General features: G+C 37.2%; 1 protein-coding gene across 2 annotated transcripts in view; it reads right to left on the reverse strand.

Annotated features, from left to right (window-relative positions):
* LOC121420038 (oxysterols receptor LXR-alpha-like) overlaps positions 1-13496 on the reverse strand; it is a 40022-nt gene extending 26526 nt beyond the window's left edge. The window contains exons 1-2 of one of the 2 annotated variants that reach the window (XM_041614563.1): positions 13284-13496; positions 9159-9436 (exon numbers count right to left, since the gene is read on the reverse strand). In XM_041614563.1, coding sequence (XP_041470497.1) covers positions 9159-9417 — 259 coding nt within the window. In that variant the 5' untranslated portion in view covers positions 9418-9436; positions 13284-13496. Of the gene's footprint in view, positions 1-9158; positions 9437-13074; positions 13264-13283 lie in introns of those variants that run through there. The other variant, XM_041614564.1, reaches the window with a different exon arrangement.
* Positions 13497-16463: the final 2967 nt, after the last annotated feature.

Genomic DNA, 16463 nt, shown 5'->3' on the forward strand with positions numbered 1-16463 from the left:
CCAGAGTTGTTTAACATGATATTCACCTTCTCTACAACATCGTAGTGATGGCGGAGGTAATCGTAATCTCATAAAGGTCGCATGACCTCCCAAAAAAGACGCATTATTATCTAGAGTTGTTTACCGTGATATTCACCTTCTCTACAACATCGTAGTGATGGCGGAGGTAATCGTAATCTCATAAAGGTCGCATGACCTCCCAAAAAAGACGCATAATTATCTAGAGTTGTTTACCGTGATATTCACCTTCTCTACAACATCGTAGTGATGGCGGAGGTAATCGTAATCTCATAAAGGTCGCATGACCTCCCGAAAAAGACGCATTATTATCAAGAGTTGTTTACCGTGATATTCACCTTCTCTACAACATCGTAGTGATGGCGGAGGTAATCGTAATCTCATAAAGGTCGCATGACCTCCCGAAAAAGACGCATTATTATCAAGAGTTGTTTACCGTGATATTCACCTTCTCTACAACATCGTAGTGATGGCGGAGGTAATCGTAAACTCTTAAAGGTCGCATGACCTCCCGAAAAAGACGCATTATTATCAAGAGTTGTTTACCGTGATATTCACCTTCTCTACAACATCGTAGTGATGGCGGAGGTAATCGTAAACTCTTAAAGGTCGCATGACCTCCCGAAAAAGACGCATTATTATCAAGAGTTGTTTACCGTGATATTCACCTTCTCTACAACATCGTAGTGATGGCGGAGGTAATCGTAAACTCTTAAAGGTCGCATGACCTCCCGAAAAAGACGCATTATTATCAAGAGTTGTTTACCGTGATATTCACCTTCTCTACAACATCGTAGTGATGGCGGAGGTAATCGTAATCTCATAAAGGTCGCATGACCTCCCGAAAAAGACGCATTATTATCAAGAGTTGTTTACCGTGATATTCACCTTCTCTACAACATCGTAGTGATGGCGGAGGTAATCGTAAACTCTTAAAGGTCGCATGACCTCCCGAAAAAGACGCATTATTATCCAGATTGGTTAACCATGATATTCACCTTCTCTACAACATAGTGAGGTAATCGTAATCTCATAAAGGTCGCATGACCTCCCGAAAAAGACGCATTATTATCCAGAGTTGTTCACCATGATATTTACCTTCTCTACAACATCGTAGTGATAGCGGAGGTAATCGTAAACTCTTAGAGGACGTATAGTCAGATAGTCGTAAATATTACCTCGCATGTCAGCGTGTTCAACTAAATCTTATTTGCCTCCGCTTAAGATCAAAACATATCGTCTTTTCGTTGTTTTTCTTCCTCCATTTTTGTCGGAGATCAAAACAAATTATCACCAATTATCATTATCGTTTTGTTCTTCCCCGATTATGTCGGAGATCAAAACAAATCATAATCTTCTTCTCTACCTGCCTTTCCGCTAATATCACAGATAAAAACAAATCATAATTTTCTTCCCCTTTATCTTCTTTTCCTTCCACCGCTTTTGTCTGAGATCTAAACAAATCACCAGCGCATTTTGACGGCAAACATGTCGCCACGTGTTTTTTTTTTTGTCTTGTTATGTTTTGGTTTTTCCGATCCGATTTTTTCCCCACTGGTCGAAAATCGGAGTTCGGAAAAATGTAGAAAAAAGGGGAAAATCGGATCGGATCGGGAATTGGAATAAAAATCGGTTACAGCATTAATTACTACAGTCCCACACATACTAATTTCTGTATTGTATAGTGATAGTGAATACACATAATGTATGTTGATAGTATGATACGAAGAATCTCATTCTCAAGTCTTTGTTAATTACTGGAAATTCCGAAATTTTCCATGTATGTAATGATATGCATGCCTGCAAATCAGCATTATGAGGTAGGTCCATGAGAAACAAGAATTACACTACCTTAATACATTTTACCAATCTTCCGGGGGGCAGTCAATTATATTGCTGTACACACGTGTGACCAAAAAACGCATTTAAAGGTGTGGTCCTACAGTTTTGGACGCAAGCCACGCATGCACTCATTAAGGGTGTCAAAAACACCAATTTTCAAAAAAGGGGTAGTTTTGAAAAACTGGTCAATTGCAGGGTGGAGCGCACTTAGGGTATTTTTTTTTCCAAAGCTTTGTTATTAGACTGGCCAAACGTGTTTAGGGAATTTTTTTTCCCCGGGGTCATATTCTGGCGACGACTTGTTTAGGGGACAAATGTGTAAATAGTAAATATTTAAAGCCCGTGAAAAACTTGTTTACGGGGTTATTTTGCACACAGAGAAAAACTCGTTTTAGGTGGTGTTTGCAAATGATTTGGCCATGCGTGTGTAACTGTACAGTGCTACATTTGACTGCCCCCCCCCCCTCCCACCCCAGGACCAATCTTGTACTGATCAGAGCTCAAGAGAATGTGTCCAATGTCGGTATATTTTTGCAATTTAAGTTTCTGAGATGATGATGAAAAGACGGAGCATTAATCTAGCACAGAATGTTTTCTTCTCCAACCCAACACATATCTTCCTTTGCTAGCCCATGAGGATGCATAAATTTGACAGGATACATGTAGTCTCCAAACTCTTTGGAGATCTCATCTACCGTACTAATCCAGGGTTAATCATTTTAACTATTATAATGTTTTATAACCTCGCAAAGTGGACTGTAAACACGTAGCTTTCCTAGCGAAATAAATACATGTACCCTGTTTTCGTTATTTAAGTGTTTTTGACGCCCTTATTACTCATGTACATTAAATGCAATATCTTGAAAAAGAGATCTATATTTTTACGTTTTTTGGTTGCGCATGTTATCTACTTGTCAATGGAAGTCCCCCCCCCTGACTAATTTCTGATCACTAAGCAATGTGTTCCCTCGATAAGTTGGACAAATTATTGTACAAAGCATGTGCTATCTGAATGGTCACTCATGAAATGGTACATCTATAGCATAAGATAGCTAGGCAAGTGTCCAAGCAAAAACAAAACAAAACAAAAAACTACTGTAAGTTGAGGAAAGAGTTGGTTCAGCAGGAACAAGTGTCTTATTATCTTATCAGTGAATCTGGTTAATTCTACATACAATGTATGAAATGCCTTTTATGGGGGGGGGGGGAGGGGCTCAGCTCAATGGATCAATTTGTATATATTGTACACTGTGGGAACAATCCAGTACATGAAACCCACACAGTGAAAGTTTGTTTACATTACAAAGAAATTGCAGTGGGTCATACATGTATCTGCCTCATAAGGTAATAATGGGCAGGGTACTATTCCTCCATGATAAAACATGTTATTGACCGTTTACTGAGTTTGGCTGGACATAAACTACATGTTCAAGAACAATGGAAAGACATGAATTGTACAGCTTCAGTAAAATAGTGCATCCATCCCTTATTGCATCAATTTGCATCACAAGTATTGAATGCATGTTCACTGACCCAGCACAAATAGACATGTGTGGGACTGTAATGACAATTTTTGCAGTAAGAAAGCATATTTTGAGAGTGGTTTTAAAACAGAGAAAAAAATAATACACTTTCAATTTTTTGATATTGTGTAAAATAATGTTAGGAATTCAGATATAAAAATATTGACTAAAAACAGTGTGACCCCGGGGGTCAAATTCAAGGTCAATGCAAAGGTCAAAAGGTCATCACTCATTACATTGCCCCTACATAAAAAATAACACATTTTTCAGATAGTTCATTCAATTTTCTATCCACTGATACCTTTTTTACTGATTTCGGTCCATCAGTTACCGAGCTACATGTATGGTCACTTAAAACTTGGCGGCCGCGCCCATTTTCGGCCAAATCAACGAAATTGGGCGTGTCATAACGGGAAAACCGTGCATCCGATTGCGCTAAAAAAAAATCATGTAAGCATGGGCCATGTCAAACTCCCTATGTGAGCGTGATCGGTTCATCACGGACGGACATATGATAGATTTTGAAAGTTTTGAAGGCTTGTAACAAATTAGGAATAAGATGAACAAGGTTCCTTTGTGTTTTGTAGTGAAGGGTAGGACAAAGTATGCTGAATGATGAAAAAAGTTTGTTGCCTTGGTTACCTACAAACATAGGTATCCACTAAATGTGCCATATCACGGACGGACATGATAGAAATGTGGTTTTTAGAATTTTTGTACATTTTTATTGTTTCTATCTAAACAGCTTGACATGGACCAATAATTGTTAATGCAACTAACACTTGGGTATGTTAGCTTCTATGTTCAGCATATTGAATTCTTAACCAATATCAAACTTCTTAGAGAATTGCAAATATTTTCCATCACGGACGGACATCTCGGACGGACATCACGGACGGACACATTCAAAATACATTGGAAGTACCCTGTAAGAAGTTCTTAATACTTTCTTGGGGGAACAAATGCTATTGTATTGATGATTTGTACATATCTTAATATTATTAAACATTATCAGTTGCACAATCAAGTTGCTGCAACTTGATTTAAGATGTATAGCAACTTGTTTTCTATGCTAGACGCACATTATAATCTAGACATACGATTGCTCTTAACACAGTTCTTGTCAAATTAAGAGTATTGTCTTTTTAAATTGTAGAATACTAGGTTCCAAAACAATGATCATGTTGATACAAGTATTTTTATGATCATGATGATTTTTAGGCATTAATTTTCCAAGAGCAAAGAGGGTTTTTTAAGGTAAAAAATCTAAATCGAAAAGATCAACAGGTCGCTGATCCTTCTGCTTGTTTGTTGGATCAACACTTGTCGGGGGCTCTCTTTAAATCCATCTTTTGCACATATCAAAGTTTAGACACGCCATAATATCAACAGCCCTCATGTATTTAGGCCCTGACCGAATCCAAAATTGAAATTGATATATCAATCCAAAGCTTATTAAAACTTTTAAACACTGCAGTGCAAGCTTTATGCATTTTCACAGTTTACCAGATATTAAGCGATTTGCTTAAAATTAGCTCCATAATGGACTTGAAAAAGAAAAAAAGGTATTCATGTAATTTTCACAAGCCTCAAGACTGTGATGTCATGTTCTGTTAGAAGCATTGTGAATTCATAGGTTTGTACATGAAAAAAATTGAATTTTCTGCTAATATCATATTATGCATTGTATTCTACTTCTTCTCCATCATTTCTGCAAGCTTGAATTGATGAAATCTACAGCTTTGAACTTGTTCTTGCCATATTTTATTTCCTGTTTTTTGGCGTATAGATGTACATGTAGCTTTCCAACCCTATCTGCATTCCAATAATGTTTAACAATTTTTCCTGACAAAAATATAGCCCCAATAACGGCCAAACAAAGATATCACCAAAAAAATGTGACGAGTTGTAGGTAGTTACTCCATTTGAGTTCTGAATAATTCTCAGAGCCACTTCTCACTGCAATTAGAAGCTAAAATTAAATTCATAATCTGCTCAGCAAAGTTTCTCATTTGCATATGAATCTTTCCACAAGTATTTCACTCTTCCGTCCATGATGAAATTAATCATTTTTGATTGATTTATTGTATGCATAAAATGTATGGATTTTAGCTATGTTCAAATAAAATGATATACAGTGTCCAGTGATTTTATTGGTGTTTCTATTCTGATAAATAATAAAAAGCTGAATCCATAGACATTATTCTAATAAAAATGATCCCGGACGGACATCAATTTCATCACGGACGGACAGAAATGTTAACATAGACAAGGAAAGTTTACTTCCCATATTTTTTTCCTATTAATTTATGTTTGATGATAGATTAATGTTCAGAGTGCAAGACCATTAAAAAAAAATTGGAGTAACTTTGAAAACAATAAAACTAGAGTGAATTGAATTTGAGTGAATTAACTTTGTCCGTCCGTGATGAAATTAATGTCCGTCCATGATCATTTTTGATTGAGATTATGATATGGATAAAATGTATGGATTTCAGCTGTGTTCAAATAAAATGATGTACAGTGTTTAGAGAGATACCTCTACACCTTTTTATTTTTTAAATCTATTCTGATAAAGAATAAAAAAACTTTTCATCTTTTTTTCCATCACAGACGGAAATTTCAAAATGGAAATGTTAACACCTACCAAAAAAAATTACTTCCCAATATTTTTTTTCTACTATATTATGTCTGATAATAGAGTAATGTTCAGAGTGCAAGAACATCCAAACCAAATTAGAGTAACTTTAAAAACAATAAAACTAGAGTGAATTTAATTTGAGTAGAAATGTCCGTCCGTGATGAGAGGTAGCAGCACCCCCATGAATAAAATGGACTATTCTGGTACTTTCGGAATCATCAATCTTCATGAAACTAAGTTTTTTGAAACCTGAGATATCAAAGATTATTTTAAAAGCAAATTTGATAGAAGTACCTAAAAAAAAAAATTTCACCTCAATGTGAACCCTTAACCGATCATGCTCATATACCAAAAATGAACGAATTCTGAGAGGGTGCGATTAAACTCGTTGGGTGAATTGACATGGAATGACCCATACATGTATAATGTGTGAGCAGCTTCCCCATATAATTACTGTGCATTGTGAAAACAAATCAAGGCCGGATTACCCAAGGACATGGACAAGGCCGGAAGGGATGAGGCCAGACCAAGGTTTTTTACAGTACGAGCACGCGCATTGCAAAGTCGAGTCTCTATCACGCCATTGTCAGTGCAGCATACATGTAGTGCAGCTGTGCTCAATGAATTAGCTTTGACTTCAAGAACAAAATAAAAATAGGAGTGGGCTATACATGGGTCAAAAATACTTTTTTTGTCATTTCAATATGGCAACAGTTTTTTTTATTCCTTGTAATACATCTCAACATGAAATGACAATATTTTTGTCACGGATCCGAGAAAAGTGTCAGGTCAAAATCCTAAATGGCCCCAAAACCCCCCAAAATCAGTTTTGGCCACAACTTCTTTTATATTTGGTGGTCTTTTTCAATAGTTTTGGCATCTATTCATACACTGTATGTTTGGGGGGAAAGGCAATTCGTTTTTCCTATAATTAGTACTTTTTAACAAATATTTGTAGAGTTAAAAGGTAATTTACCTAAATTTTCCCATTTTTAAAGCCTCTTTTCAGCCAAAAATCAGGTTTCATGGTCCGGCTATTGCCGGAATAACATTTTAGAGAAACTGACAACATTCAGCATTTGCAAACCCCAAGATTCTCCTGGCCTCGACCAGCCTTGACCTGAAGATATTCGTCCAAGGCCGAGGATTGATCTCCATCCTCGAGGGCGAGGCCGATTTTGTGGCCTCAAGGCAGAGGCCACCCTCGAGACCTACAACAAAGAAATTATTTCACAACTGCTCCTAAAAGAAAGAAAAATATGGTCATCATGAAACGCTAAAAAACTGAAATTTTATATTAGAAGTATATTATACAAATATATCAGGCTTCAAGAAAGTATAGTGGGAATTATTTATCCAAGGCTGGACTGGCAATTATTATTTTTACTGAGAAAAACAATTACATTGCCAGTCCAACCGATGATTAATAATTCCCAGTATGCTTTCGAAGGAAAGCCTGATTGATTTTATATCCCTCTTAAACTTGTAGACCTCGTCCTTGTTGATGTGTAACCAATCTAGACCAATTTTGACGTTGCAGGCCTAGTCCTAGGCCTGTCAATCTACATAAAGGTAATGCAAACCTGTTCCTGTGTAGGCTGCGCGTGGCTTCTACCCAACTGCAGTTTGAAGGGGAAGGAAACCTTTAGAACAAGTAGGCGTGTGTCGAAACAGAAAAATCAAAGAATAAGAACAAAGAAATTTTGAGAATAATCGGACAAATAATGAGAAACTTATGACCATTTGAATATTGCCATCACTAATGCTATGGAGATCCTCCCATTGGCAATGCGACAAGGATGTGTGATGTCACATGTGAACAACTTTCCCTTTGATGGACTATATAAAATATCATCAAAATGTCTCTTTTTGCTTTGTCTTATTGTGATACTGTTCTGATACAAACTCTTTATCCATGATGTATCCTTTAAAAATCTGTATTACATGCCCTCCTCTAGAAGAACACATGATCTACTAATAGATGTGATAGAAGGGGCGATTTAAGTGAAATGTATACTAAAGTAATGGGGAGAGTTGTTCACAAGTGACATCACACATTTTTATCGCATTGTCAATTTAAGGATCTCCATAGCATTAGTGATCGCAATATTCAAACGCTCATAACTTTCTCATTATTTGTCCGATTTTCTCAAATTTTCGTTGATCTGTTTGATTTTTCTGTTTTCACACAAGCTATCTTCTTCCAAAGGTTTCATTCTCCTTTAAGGTACGCTGCGCTGCGCTGTTGCACTCAAGTCACGATGTAAATTGTAAACGCGCAGCCTACAAGGTCCGATTTGAGCGAAGTGTGTGGCGTGGTGCTAAAACCAAATGAAAGTAAAGCATGTGGCAAAACCGTCGTTGGAGAAGGCAAACCCCTGTTACGAACCATGGAAAATCTAAATCATCCCAGGCCAATTATTCATCTGAACATTTGTTTCTTAACCTCGATGGGTCCGAAAAAAAAAACTAAAACGCAATAACATATGCAGCGCGCCGATTACGCAAACTCGCTCTCCATCGCATGCAGTCATTTTTATTTCTCTTTATTTTAGTAGATTCCTTATTTTGGGGCCGATTTTCTTCGTTTCAAACTGATAACAGAATAACATTGGATTTTAAAATACAATATGCCTTTGAAAATTTGATTAAATGCCAAATACAACAATTTAATTCCGAAAGGCCTAATATAGGCAGAGCTGCTCTTACCCAAATCAGCTGTTGTTTATGGTCTTACCCTAGGTTTGCCTGAAAGAGGGATTATCAGCGATACAGGGTTGATCCAGAGTTGATCTAGCGCTTGGAAATGAAATATCATGGATCCTCTCTCTTTCTGTATCTCGCGCTATCTCCTTTTTTTTATACGTTCCTGTGTTTCCTCTTATTTTCCTTCTTTACAAATATTTTTGTTTATTTAAATATTTTTCTTCTTTCCTCACTCGGCTCCTATCTTTCTTTCTTCCTTCCTCCCTCCCTCCCACCCACCCACCCATATATTCTCTTGTAACTTTCTTAATCTTTGATGGATTTTCCTGAAACGTTCACCAATATTTTTCATTATTATTTTTTTCTTACATTTTTTCAACAAACTCTCCTTCAAGTTAAATTTCCCCTTGAAAAAAAATTTAACTTACTGCCTGGCTGCATCCCGACTGAAATACACTTCTGCATTCGACAAGCAGCACAATGCCTCCGGGTATACATGTCCATTTCACATCCACCATCGTTCATCATCTCGCATTTTAGGGTGTCCCGATGTCGGGCATTTCTCCGAAAGAACGTCTTGCAGCCCTCGCAGGTCAAGGCCCGGTAGTGCATGCCGTTGGCTTTATCCCCGCAAACCATGCAGGTGAGCTCGGGGCTGTCCGCACTGGCCGAGTCGGGGACCGACATGATTCAGCGCTATTAGAATCTGCAAAGTGAATCAATAAAACGTATGAAAACTGTTCATCAAATCTCTTCAGGTACATGCATTGATTGTTACCAAGGTTCTTGAACAATACTCGATAGAAACCAATCAAGATACTGTACTGTATAATAATGTCTAAGTACTGTTGTGGCTACTGTAGCTACATGTACTACTGCTACTGTACTATTACGAAGAACAAGTAGTAGAAGATGAAGAAGAAGAAGGAGGAGGAGGAAGGAGGAGGAGGAAGGAGGAGGAAGAGGAGGAGAAGGAGAAGAAGAAGAAAAAGAAGAAGAAGGAGGAGGAAAAAGGAGGAAGAGGAGGAGAAGATGAAGAAGAAAAAAAAGAAAGAAGAATAACAAAGACGAAGAAAGAAGAAGCAGGAGAAAGAAAAAGAGGAAAAAGAAAGAAGAAAAAGGAAGAAGAAGATGAAGGGGGAGGAGGAGGAAGAAAAAGAAGAAAGAGGAAATTAAAGAAAAAGAGCAACTTGCATGCAGTTTGGGTAGGATTACCATACAAATACATATACCACAGCAGGAAAGAAGGGATCATTCTGTTCAAGACCCTATACATGTATTACACCAATTAATAATCAAAATGCAAATCTGCAACTGTATGGGTAGAGATGAAGTCTTCTGCACCCTCCTTGACGCATTCGTTGTCATGGTAACAGATGCTACATAACGACAATCAAGATGAATTAGAAGACTGCATTTTTCTTCAAAATGTTGAGTGAATTGTAGCATTTATATCGTACAGTGTATTATACAAATCATGTTATCTGCTGTAAAGTGATTGAATACAGGTACAGTGTCTACAGCAGGGACTCAGTTTTATAATCATGAGGGGGAGCTATAAAAAGCTCTCTTAGAACTTTTAAGGAGAGCGGTAGAGGAGCACTGCAAAAAGCTCTTCTTCAACATACAAGGGGAGCTTTTGGTCCAATTAACAAAAAGGATGGAGGAAATATACATGTACTATTAAAAGTTACAATCAACAACCAAAGGAAGGAAACAATCAAATATATGCAACGTGTACCTCATTGAACTTGTTATTGTAATTCTTGAATTATAATTGTTTTACAATGTATTGTAATTAGATTGCGTGTTATAAGACCTGTTTGAGTGAGGTTTTGACTTTGGCTAAAAGTAACGTCACTGACAATTTTTTTTTTTCGGGTGCTCCATTTTAAATTTTATGTCAAATTTGGGGGGCTACTCTTTGCATTTCGGGGGCTCTTTTTGATTGCTACTTTTTTGTCTTTTGAGGAATACCTGTTCACTTATTAATGAATTATTACTTTTTGTTTAATATTGAATGATTTTCTAAGTTATTTTTTTTCATGCTTAGAATCTTGGATGTAGGTGTGTGTGGGTGTGTGCGTGTATTCACTGTGAGTTGGACTTGGATATATTAATGAATTCAATATCTAATTTCTACTCCATCTATTCCAGTACAATACCCTGTACTCAGCCATATACACACATGTAATAAAGGCCCACATCCCCTAACTTTTCCCAAAGTTCTTTGAAAATGCAGATCTCCATGAAAATTGCATTTCTCTAAGGGGGAGTCTAAATTTGGTGAGAATGTATTCATTAAGAAGTTTAATATATACATGACATTGCAGAAATCATCACACTTTATTGGCAGTTTTGAATAATATACTGAAATATAAACTATGTCTGAAACAGAAAATTACCGTCATTGAGGCCTTTACTGAGCAAATTGTCCCCCAGAGCTTTGACTGGCTACATGTACATGTAGCTAGTAAAAGCGCCAATGCCTGAGCCTGCCGCCAGCCTTGTGAAATAGATGGAGCTTTGTTTGATGATTTATTGTCTTATATTTACCTCATACCCTCAAAAAGAAAACAAATGACTTTTTAGTTATAATTATTAAATAAGGTAACTTAAATTTTTGATGTTAATAGGCCGTTTTGAAAAGCAAAGCCGAACGACAACTCACCAATGCTAGGTTACTGGACTCTGGGATTCATTTCTTGTGTAATTCGAATTATTTTATCACAGAATTGTGATATCTGCATTCGAAATTGTACATGGTGGTAGTCATAATGGACCCCTATACATGTTCTGTTTCCCGACCATTGCGTTGATTTTTTTTCCATACATGTACCTGGTACCATGTGTCTGGAAATACGTGGTACAGACGCAACTTCGGAATTTGAAACTGCGGTCCTCGCTTTTTTCAAGGCTTATTCATGATTTTGAGTGTGGATTATAGATGATTCTTTAATGGTAAGCGGAACTCCAGCATATGGCACTAGTGGGCAGTTGAATTGTTATCACTCGGCAATAATTTCAGGGGCAACATTTAGATGGTATGTCGCCCCGAAAAGCATGATTTTGGGTGATTTCGAGGGCGACTTTGGGCATTTCCGCGCAGCTCAGCGATCGTGAGGCGTGCTGTTAATCGCACTGCCTTAATACCATGTTTAAATTTAATCTGCTTTTGCATCGGCTTTTTCATAGCGTGTAAACGTAGTTCCTGTTTCAATAATTGACCACTTTTGATGTGGATTTGAAAACCACTTTGGGGTGCTCACCATGGGAATGCTCGCGAAGCGTTCTCAAACCCCGTTGGGGTCAAAATGCAGCTTTAGAAAAAAAAGCAATCTACATATAGGCTGTTTTTATCATATAAAATAAGAGACTGTTATAGCTCCATCTTGGCAGACGTTTTATTTATAGACGGTCTACACAAGGTTAAGTCTGGGTTACTCGAGTATTTTACCCCTTTCTCTACGACAGACTTTCTATCCAGTTGTCTTGTCTACTCATATCTACACAGTTAACATTTGCCCAAATTTGTACTGCTCTGGAAGTTGTTGAATCCAAACATTGCTTCAACATTATTCAACTAAAGTCCTGGTGGGCATGATTTCTTACATTACACTTCATATTTGACTTAACCATGGATCCTGCTGAACAACAACAGTAATTGTTACACTAAAATAAAGGAGAATGAAACCTTTGGAACAAGTAGGCTTGTGTCGAAACAGGAAAATCAAAGAATAAGAACAAAGAAAGTTTGAGAAAAATCGGACCAATAATGAGAAAGTTATGAGCATTTGAATATATTGCACTCACTATTATGCTATGGAGATACTCCCATTGGCAATGCGACAAGGATGTGTGATGTCACATGTGAACAACTTTCCCTTTGATTGACAATAAAATACCCCAAAAATGTCTCTTTTTGCTTTTTCTGATAGTGATACATGTACATACTCTTTATCCATGATGTATGGCTTTAAAACTCTGTATTACATGCCCTCCTAGATAGACAGAACACGTGATCTACTGATAGATGTGATAAAAGAGGCAGTTTAAGTAAAATACATGTTATATAATAAAGTAATGTGGAGAGTTGTTCATAAGTGACATCACACATCTTTGTCGCATAAACGCACCCAGAGATTGTATGAACCATGTCTTTACAATGATAATCAACTTGTCCTGTCTTTAACCCTGGATGATGAATAGGATACTAAGTCTGCCTTCATAAGGCTGATCTCCGAAAGCAGTGGAGGGAGAAAACCAGGAAGGTATTAAAGGATATCAAATTGAGTAGACAGTGCAGTATTTTCTAAAAAGCTATGTACAGTAGATCAAACTCACCTAAATCATGTGTATTCGCCTACATGTATATTACAAAATCCACCGTGTTCCGACTACAGTTGCCCTTTAATTAAAACACGACCACCAACAAACTGCGTCTAGACCCACCATGTGCACTGCGCTAAATTGTCAAAAGCCTTCAAGCTCACACACATGTGCACGTATGTCTGCATTGATAAATAACGCAAATTGTAGAACTTAACACTTACCTGTATGACAAAGCCTAGCAATTTTTCTTCTCAACAAGTTCATGTATAAGGTCTAAAAATCCCTGATGCGTTTCAGTTCAATGCCTGCTCTCCACAATATTCTCATTGACCTGTGTCCACGCTGCAAATATAAAAGGTCTGCCTCTGTATTGTCTGAAAGGGAAAAGAAGGAATGAAAATATATTGTTGTTCAGTTTATCAGGCTGAATGGTAGATATGAAAACTTACAAACTCATACCCTTTTTTGTATTGCATTTTATATTGGGAGCTCCATGTACGTACATGTAGCGCACTAGTAAGACAATTAGCAGGTTGTGTTTTTAAAAGCTGCAAAACATGAACCCCCATTTTCTAAAGTTTACACCTAGAGATTTCGCTACATGAACAACCAATACCATGCAGATTTTGTGATAATTACATGGGTTTTGCAGCATTCACTGTACTTCTTAAATTTGTAACAGAAATTTCAAATTTTTTTAGACATGTTTTGTCATCTTTGACATCATTTTGCTGCTACTCTTTACAAAAAGAGTAAATGAATAGCAATATGAGAGGATTTGCCAACTTATTAAAGTATACAATTCTGAACTACAGTACACTGCAAAATTTGATGAAATCGAAGATAAATGCTAGTTTTGGTAACGATATCAAAATGAGTTCGTACAGAATCCAATGAAATGACCACCAAAGTGTCTGTCAAGTATAAATAAAACGCATGTGCCAAAGGATTCTGGAAGAAATTGTGTAATTGCTGAGAAATCAGCAAATAAGCACAGGATTCGGGTAGAGCATCGGGCCCGACGCTCTCAGCAATAATTATACATTGTCCCACGTGCGCTTATCTGTGTTGGGGATCTTCGGTGTGAACATTTTTCAGCTAAAATTTCAAGATTTCACAAAGTTCAGTTAATGTAACTGTACCAGATCTAGATCCTCGATGATATACTGACAATTAAGCCTTGATTTACAGACTTTCTCATGAAATCAGTCTTTACTGCAACTACTGGAATTTCTCTTTAACATTGACCTTGAGTATTAAATAGAGGTTGAAACTCAACACAAAATTGTTTACATTGCACATTCCTTGTGACCGTTTTTAAAAGGGTGAACTTCAAACTTGATAACAAACAATCAAGCTCACAAACCCATATCAATTTACATTGTAGGTACTGAAGTAACTGAAAAATTTGGTGAAAATGAAATGGATTTCATTCCCGGGGGGGGGGGGGGGCCACTTACATTGACGAGTGGATACTATGTGCGACCAAAAAAACACGTAAAAAGGATGTCTTTTTCACGATAGGGCACGTTACGTACGTAATGTGATAAGGGTGTCAAAAACACAAAAATAATGAAAAAAGGGTATCTATTTCGCTAGGAAGATTACGTGTTTAGGGTCGAATTTGCGGGGATGATAAAACAAAATTAAATGTTTTATAAAGGATGTCCTTTTTGCCCCTACACTTTGTGTTTAGAGTCCGATTTGCGCGAGGTGTAGAAGTGGGGTCGTACTAAACCAAATAAAAGCTGACGACCAAAGGACCCGTTACAATAAAACATTCCTATACTTCATTTCAGGGAATATTTGCCAAGAGTATCATTTTGTTTCCAATACTTGTTAAGGGTAGGGTTTCACACGCCAATACTTGTTAAGGGGTGCATTTTCAGAATATGGAAATTACGTGTTTAGGGTACTTTTCGAGACCCCATGGTCGCGCATGGTATCCACTCGTGAATGGAAGAGGCCCCCCCGGGATTTCATTTTACATGTAACGGTTAATTGTCCTCGAACAACCTGCAATATCCATTCCATATTGACCTTCAGAGGTTCATATTTTTGCAGGTACATGAAGATTATACAAAACCTGCAATATCCAATCTATATCAACCTTCAGAGGTTCATATTGTTGCCGGTACATGTAGACTTTGTACAGTTCCTAGAATTTTTTTTTCAAAGATTAGAGAGTTCATATTGTTGCCGGTACATGTAGACTATGTACAGTTCCTACAATTTTTTTCAAAGATTAGAGAGATGTGGTGGTCAGGCTACAAACATGATTTGAAGAGAATTGAAAGACAAACACGCACTGGAAATCGCATTAAAAGACAAGTCCACCCCAACAAAAACTTGATTTGAATAAAAAGAGAAAAATCCAACAAACATAACACTGAAAATTTCATCAAAATTGGATGAAAAATAAGAAAGTTATGACATTTTAAAGTTTTGCTTAATTTCACAAAACAGTTATATGCACATCCTGTTGGGTATGCAAATGAGGAGAGTGATGATGTCATTCACTTACTATTTCTCTTGTATTTCATCATATAAAATAGGGAATATCCTATTTTTCTCCTACTTGTCAAGTGAAACAACGATTAATTCCTCCCCGAACATGTGGAATGAGCATTGTTTAATCCTTACTATAATTTGGCTAATCTTGTGTGTCCTTCCGTTTGTTTGAAGCACGTTTTCTCCGTGGTTTTCCACTCAATGGAGCTGGAATTTTTTCTAAACATGGTTAAATTGTTCACAGATTGTCATGACGGGGGTTGTTTGTGGTATTTTGGTCGCATTATTTAAAGTTTTTTGACAATTCGTAACTTTTTGGCATTCCTTTTCGCCGCCCTGAGTATAGCTTCGAAATTCCCAGTCCCTTTTACCTCTCTCGGGTCAGCGAAATACAAAGCACGGTAGACGGTACGTACTTACACTCATGCGCTGGCTGCATGTATATATGCATGTGTAGCGCTGCTGAAACGTAAACAAGATACCGTAATCGGCCGATGTCCTCAGTGGTTACCGTACAAAATGTGGGCAGTTGTCACAAAGATGTTAACCCTATTCTGACTTGGCTTTTTGAAAACAAGTGTTGACTGGGGGTTTGCTGGGGGGTGAGGGTCTACATCTAATGTTTCTGCCCAGTTTCATTAACACATCCTTTGTATTTAATCCTATTGTTTTAACAGATTGGGCTACCTGCTACTCAACGCTCCAAAACTGTGCCAGTGCTCTGTTGTACACAGTTGAACAGTGCATGGTTAGTATTTTGACGTAAAATGTAATATTTATATTGAATGATTGATGCCGCAGTAAATCTAAATTCCAACATATGATGAAGTTGTTTGGTTGAGTCAGATAATCAACTCAGTGCTAAGTTCCAAAACCCAAAATTAAAATTG

Source organism: Lytechinus variegatus, chromosome 8, assembly GCF_018143015.1.
Source record: "Lytechinus variegatus isolate NC3 chromosome 8, Lvar_3.0, whole genome shotgun sequence".
NCBI lineage: Eukaryota > Metazoa > Echinodermata > Echinoidea > Temnopleuroida > Toxopneustidae > Lytechinus > Lytechinus variegatus.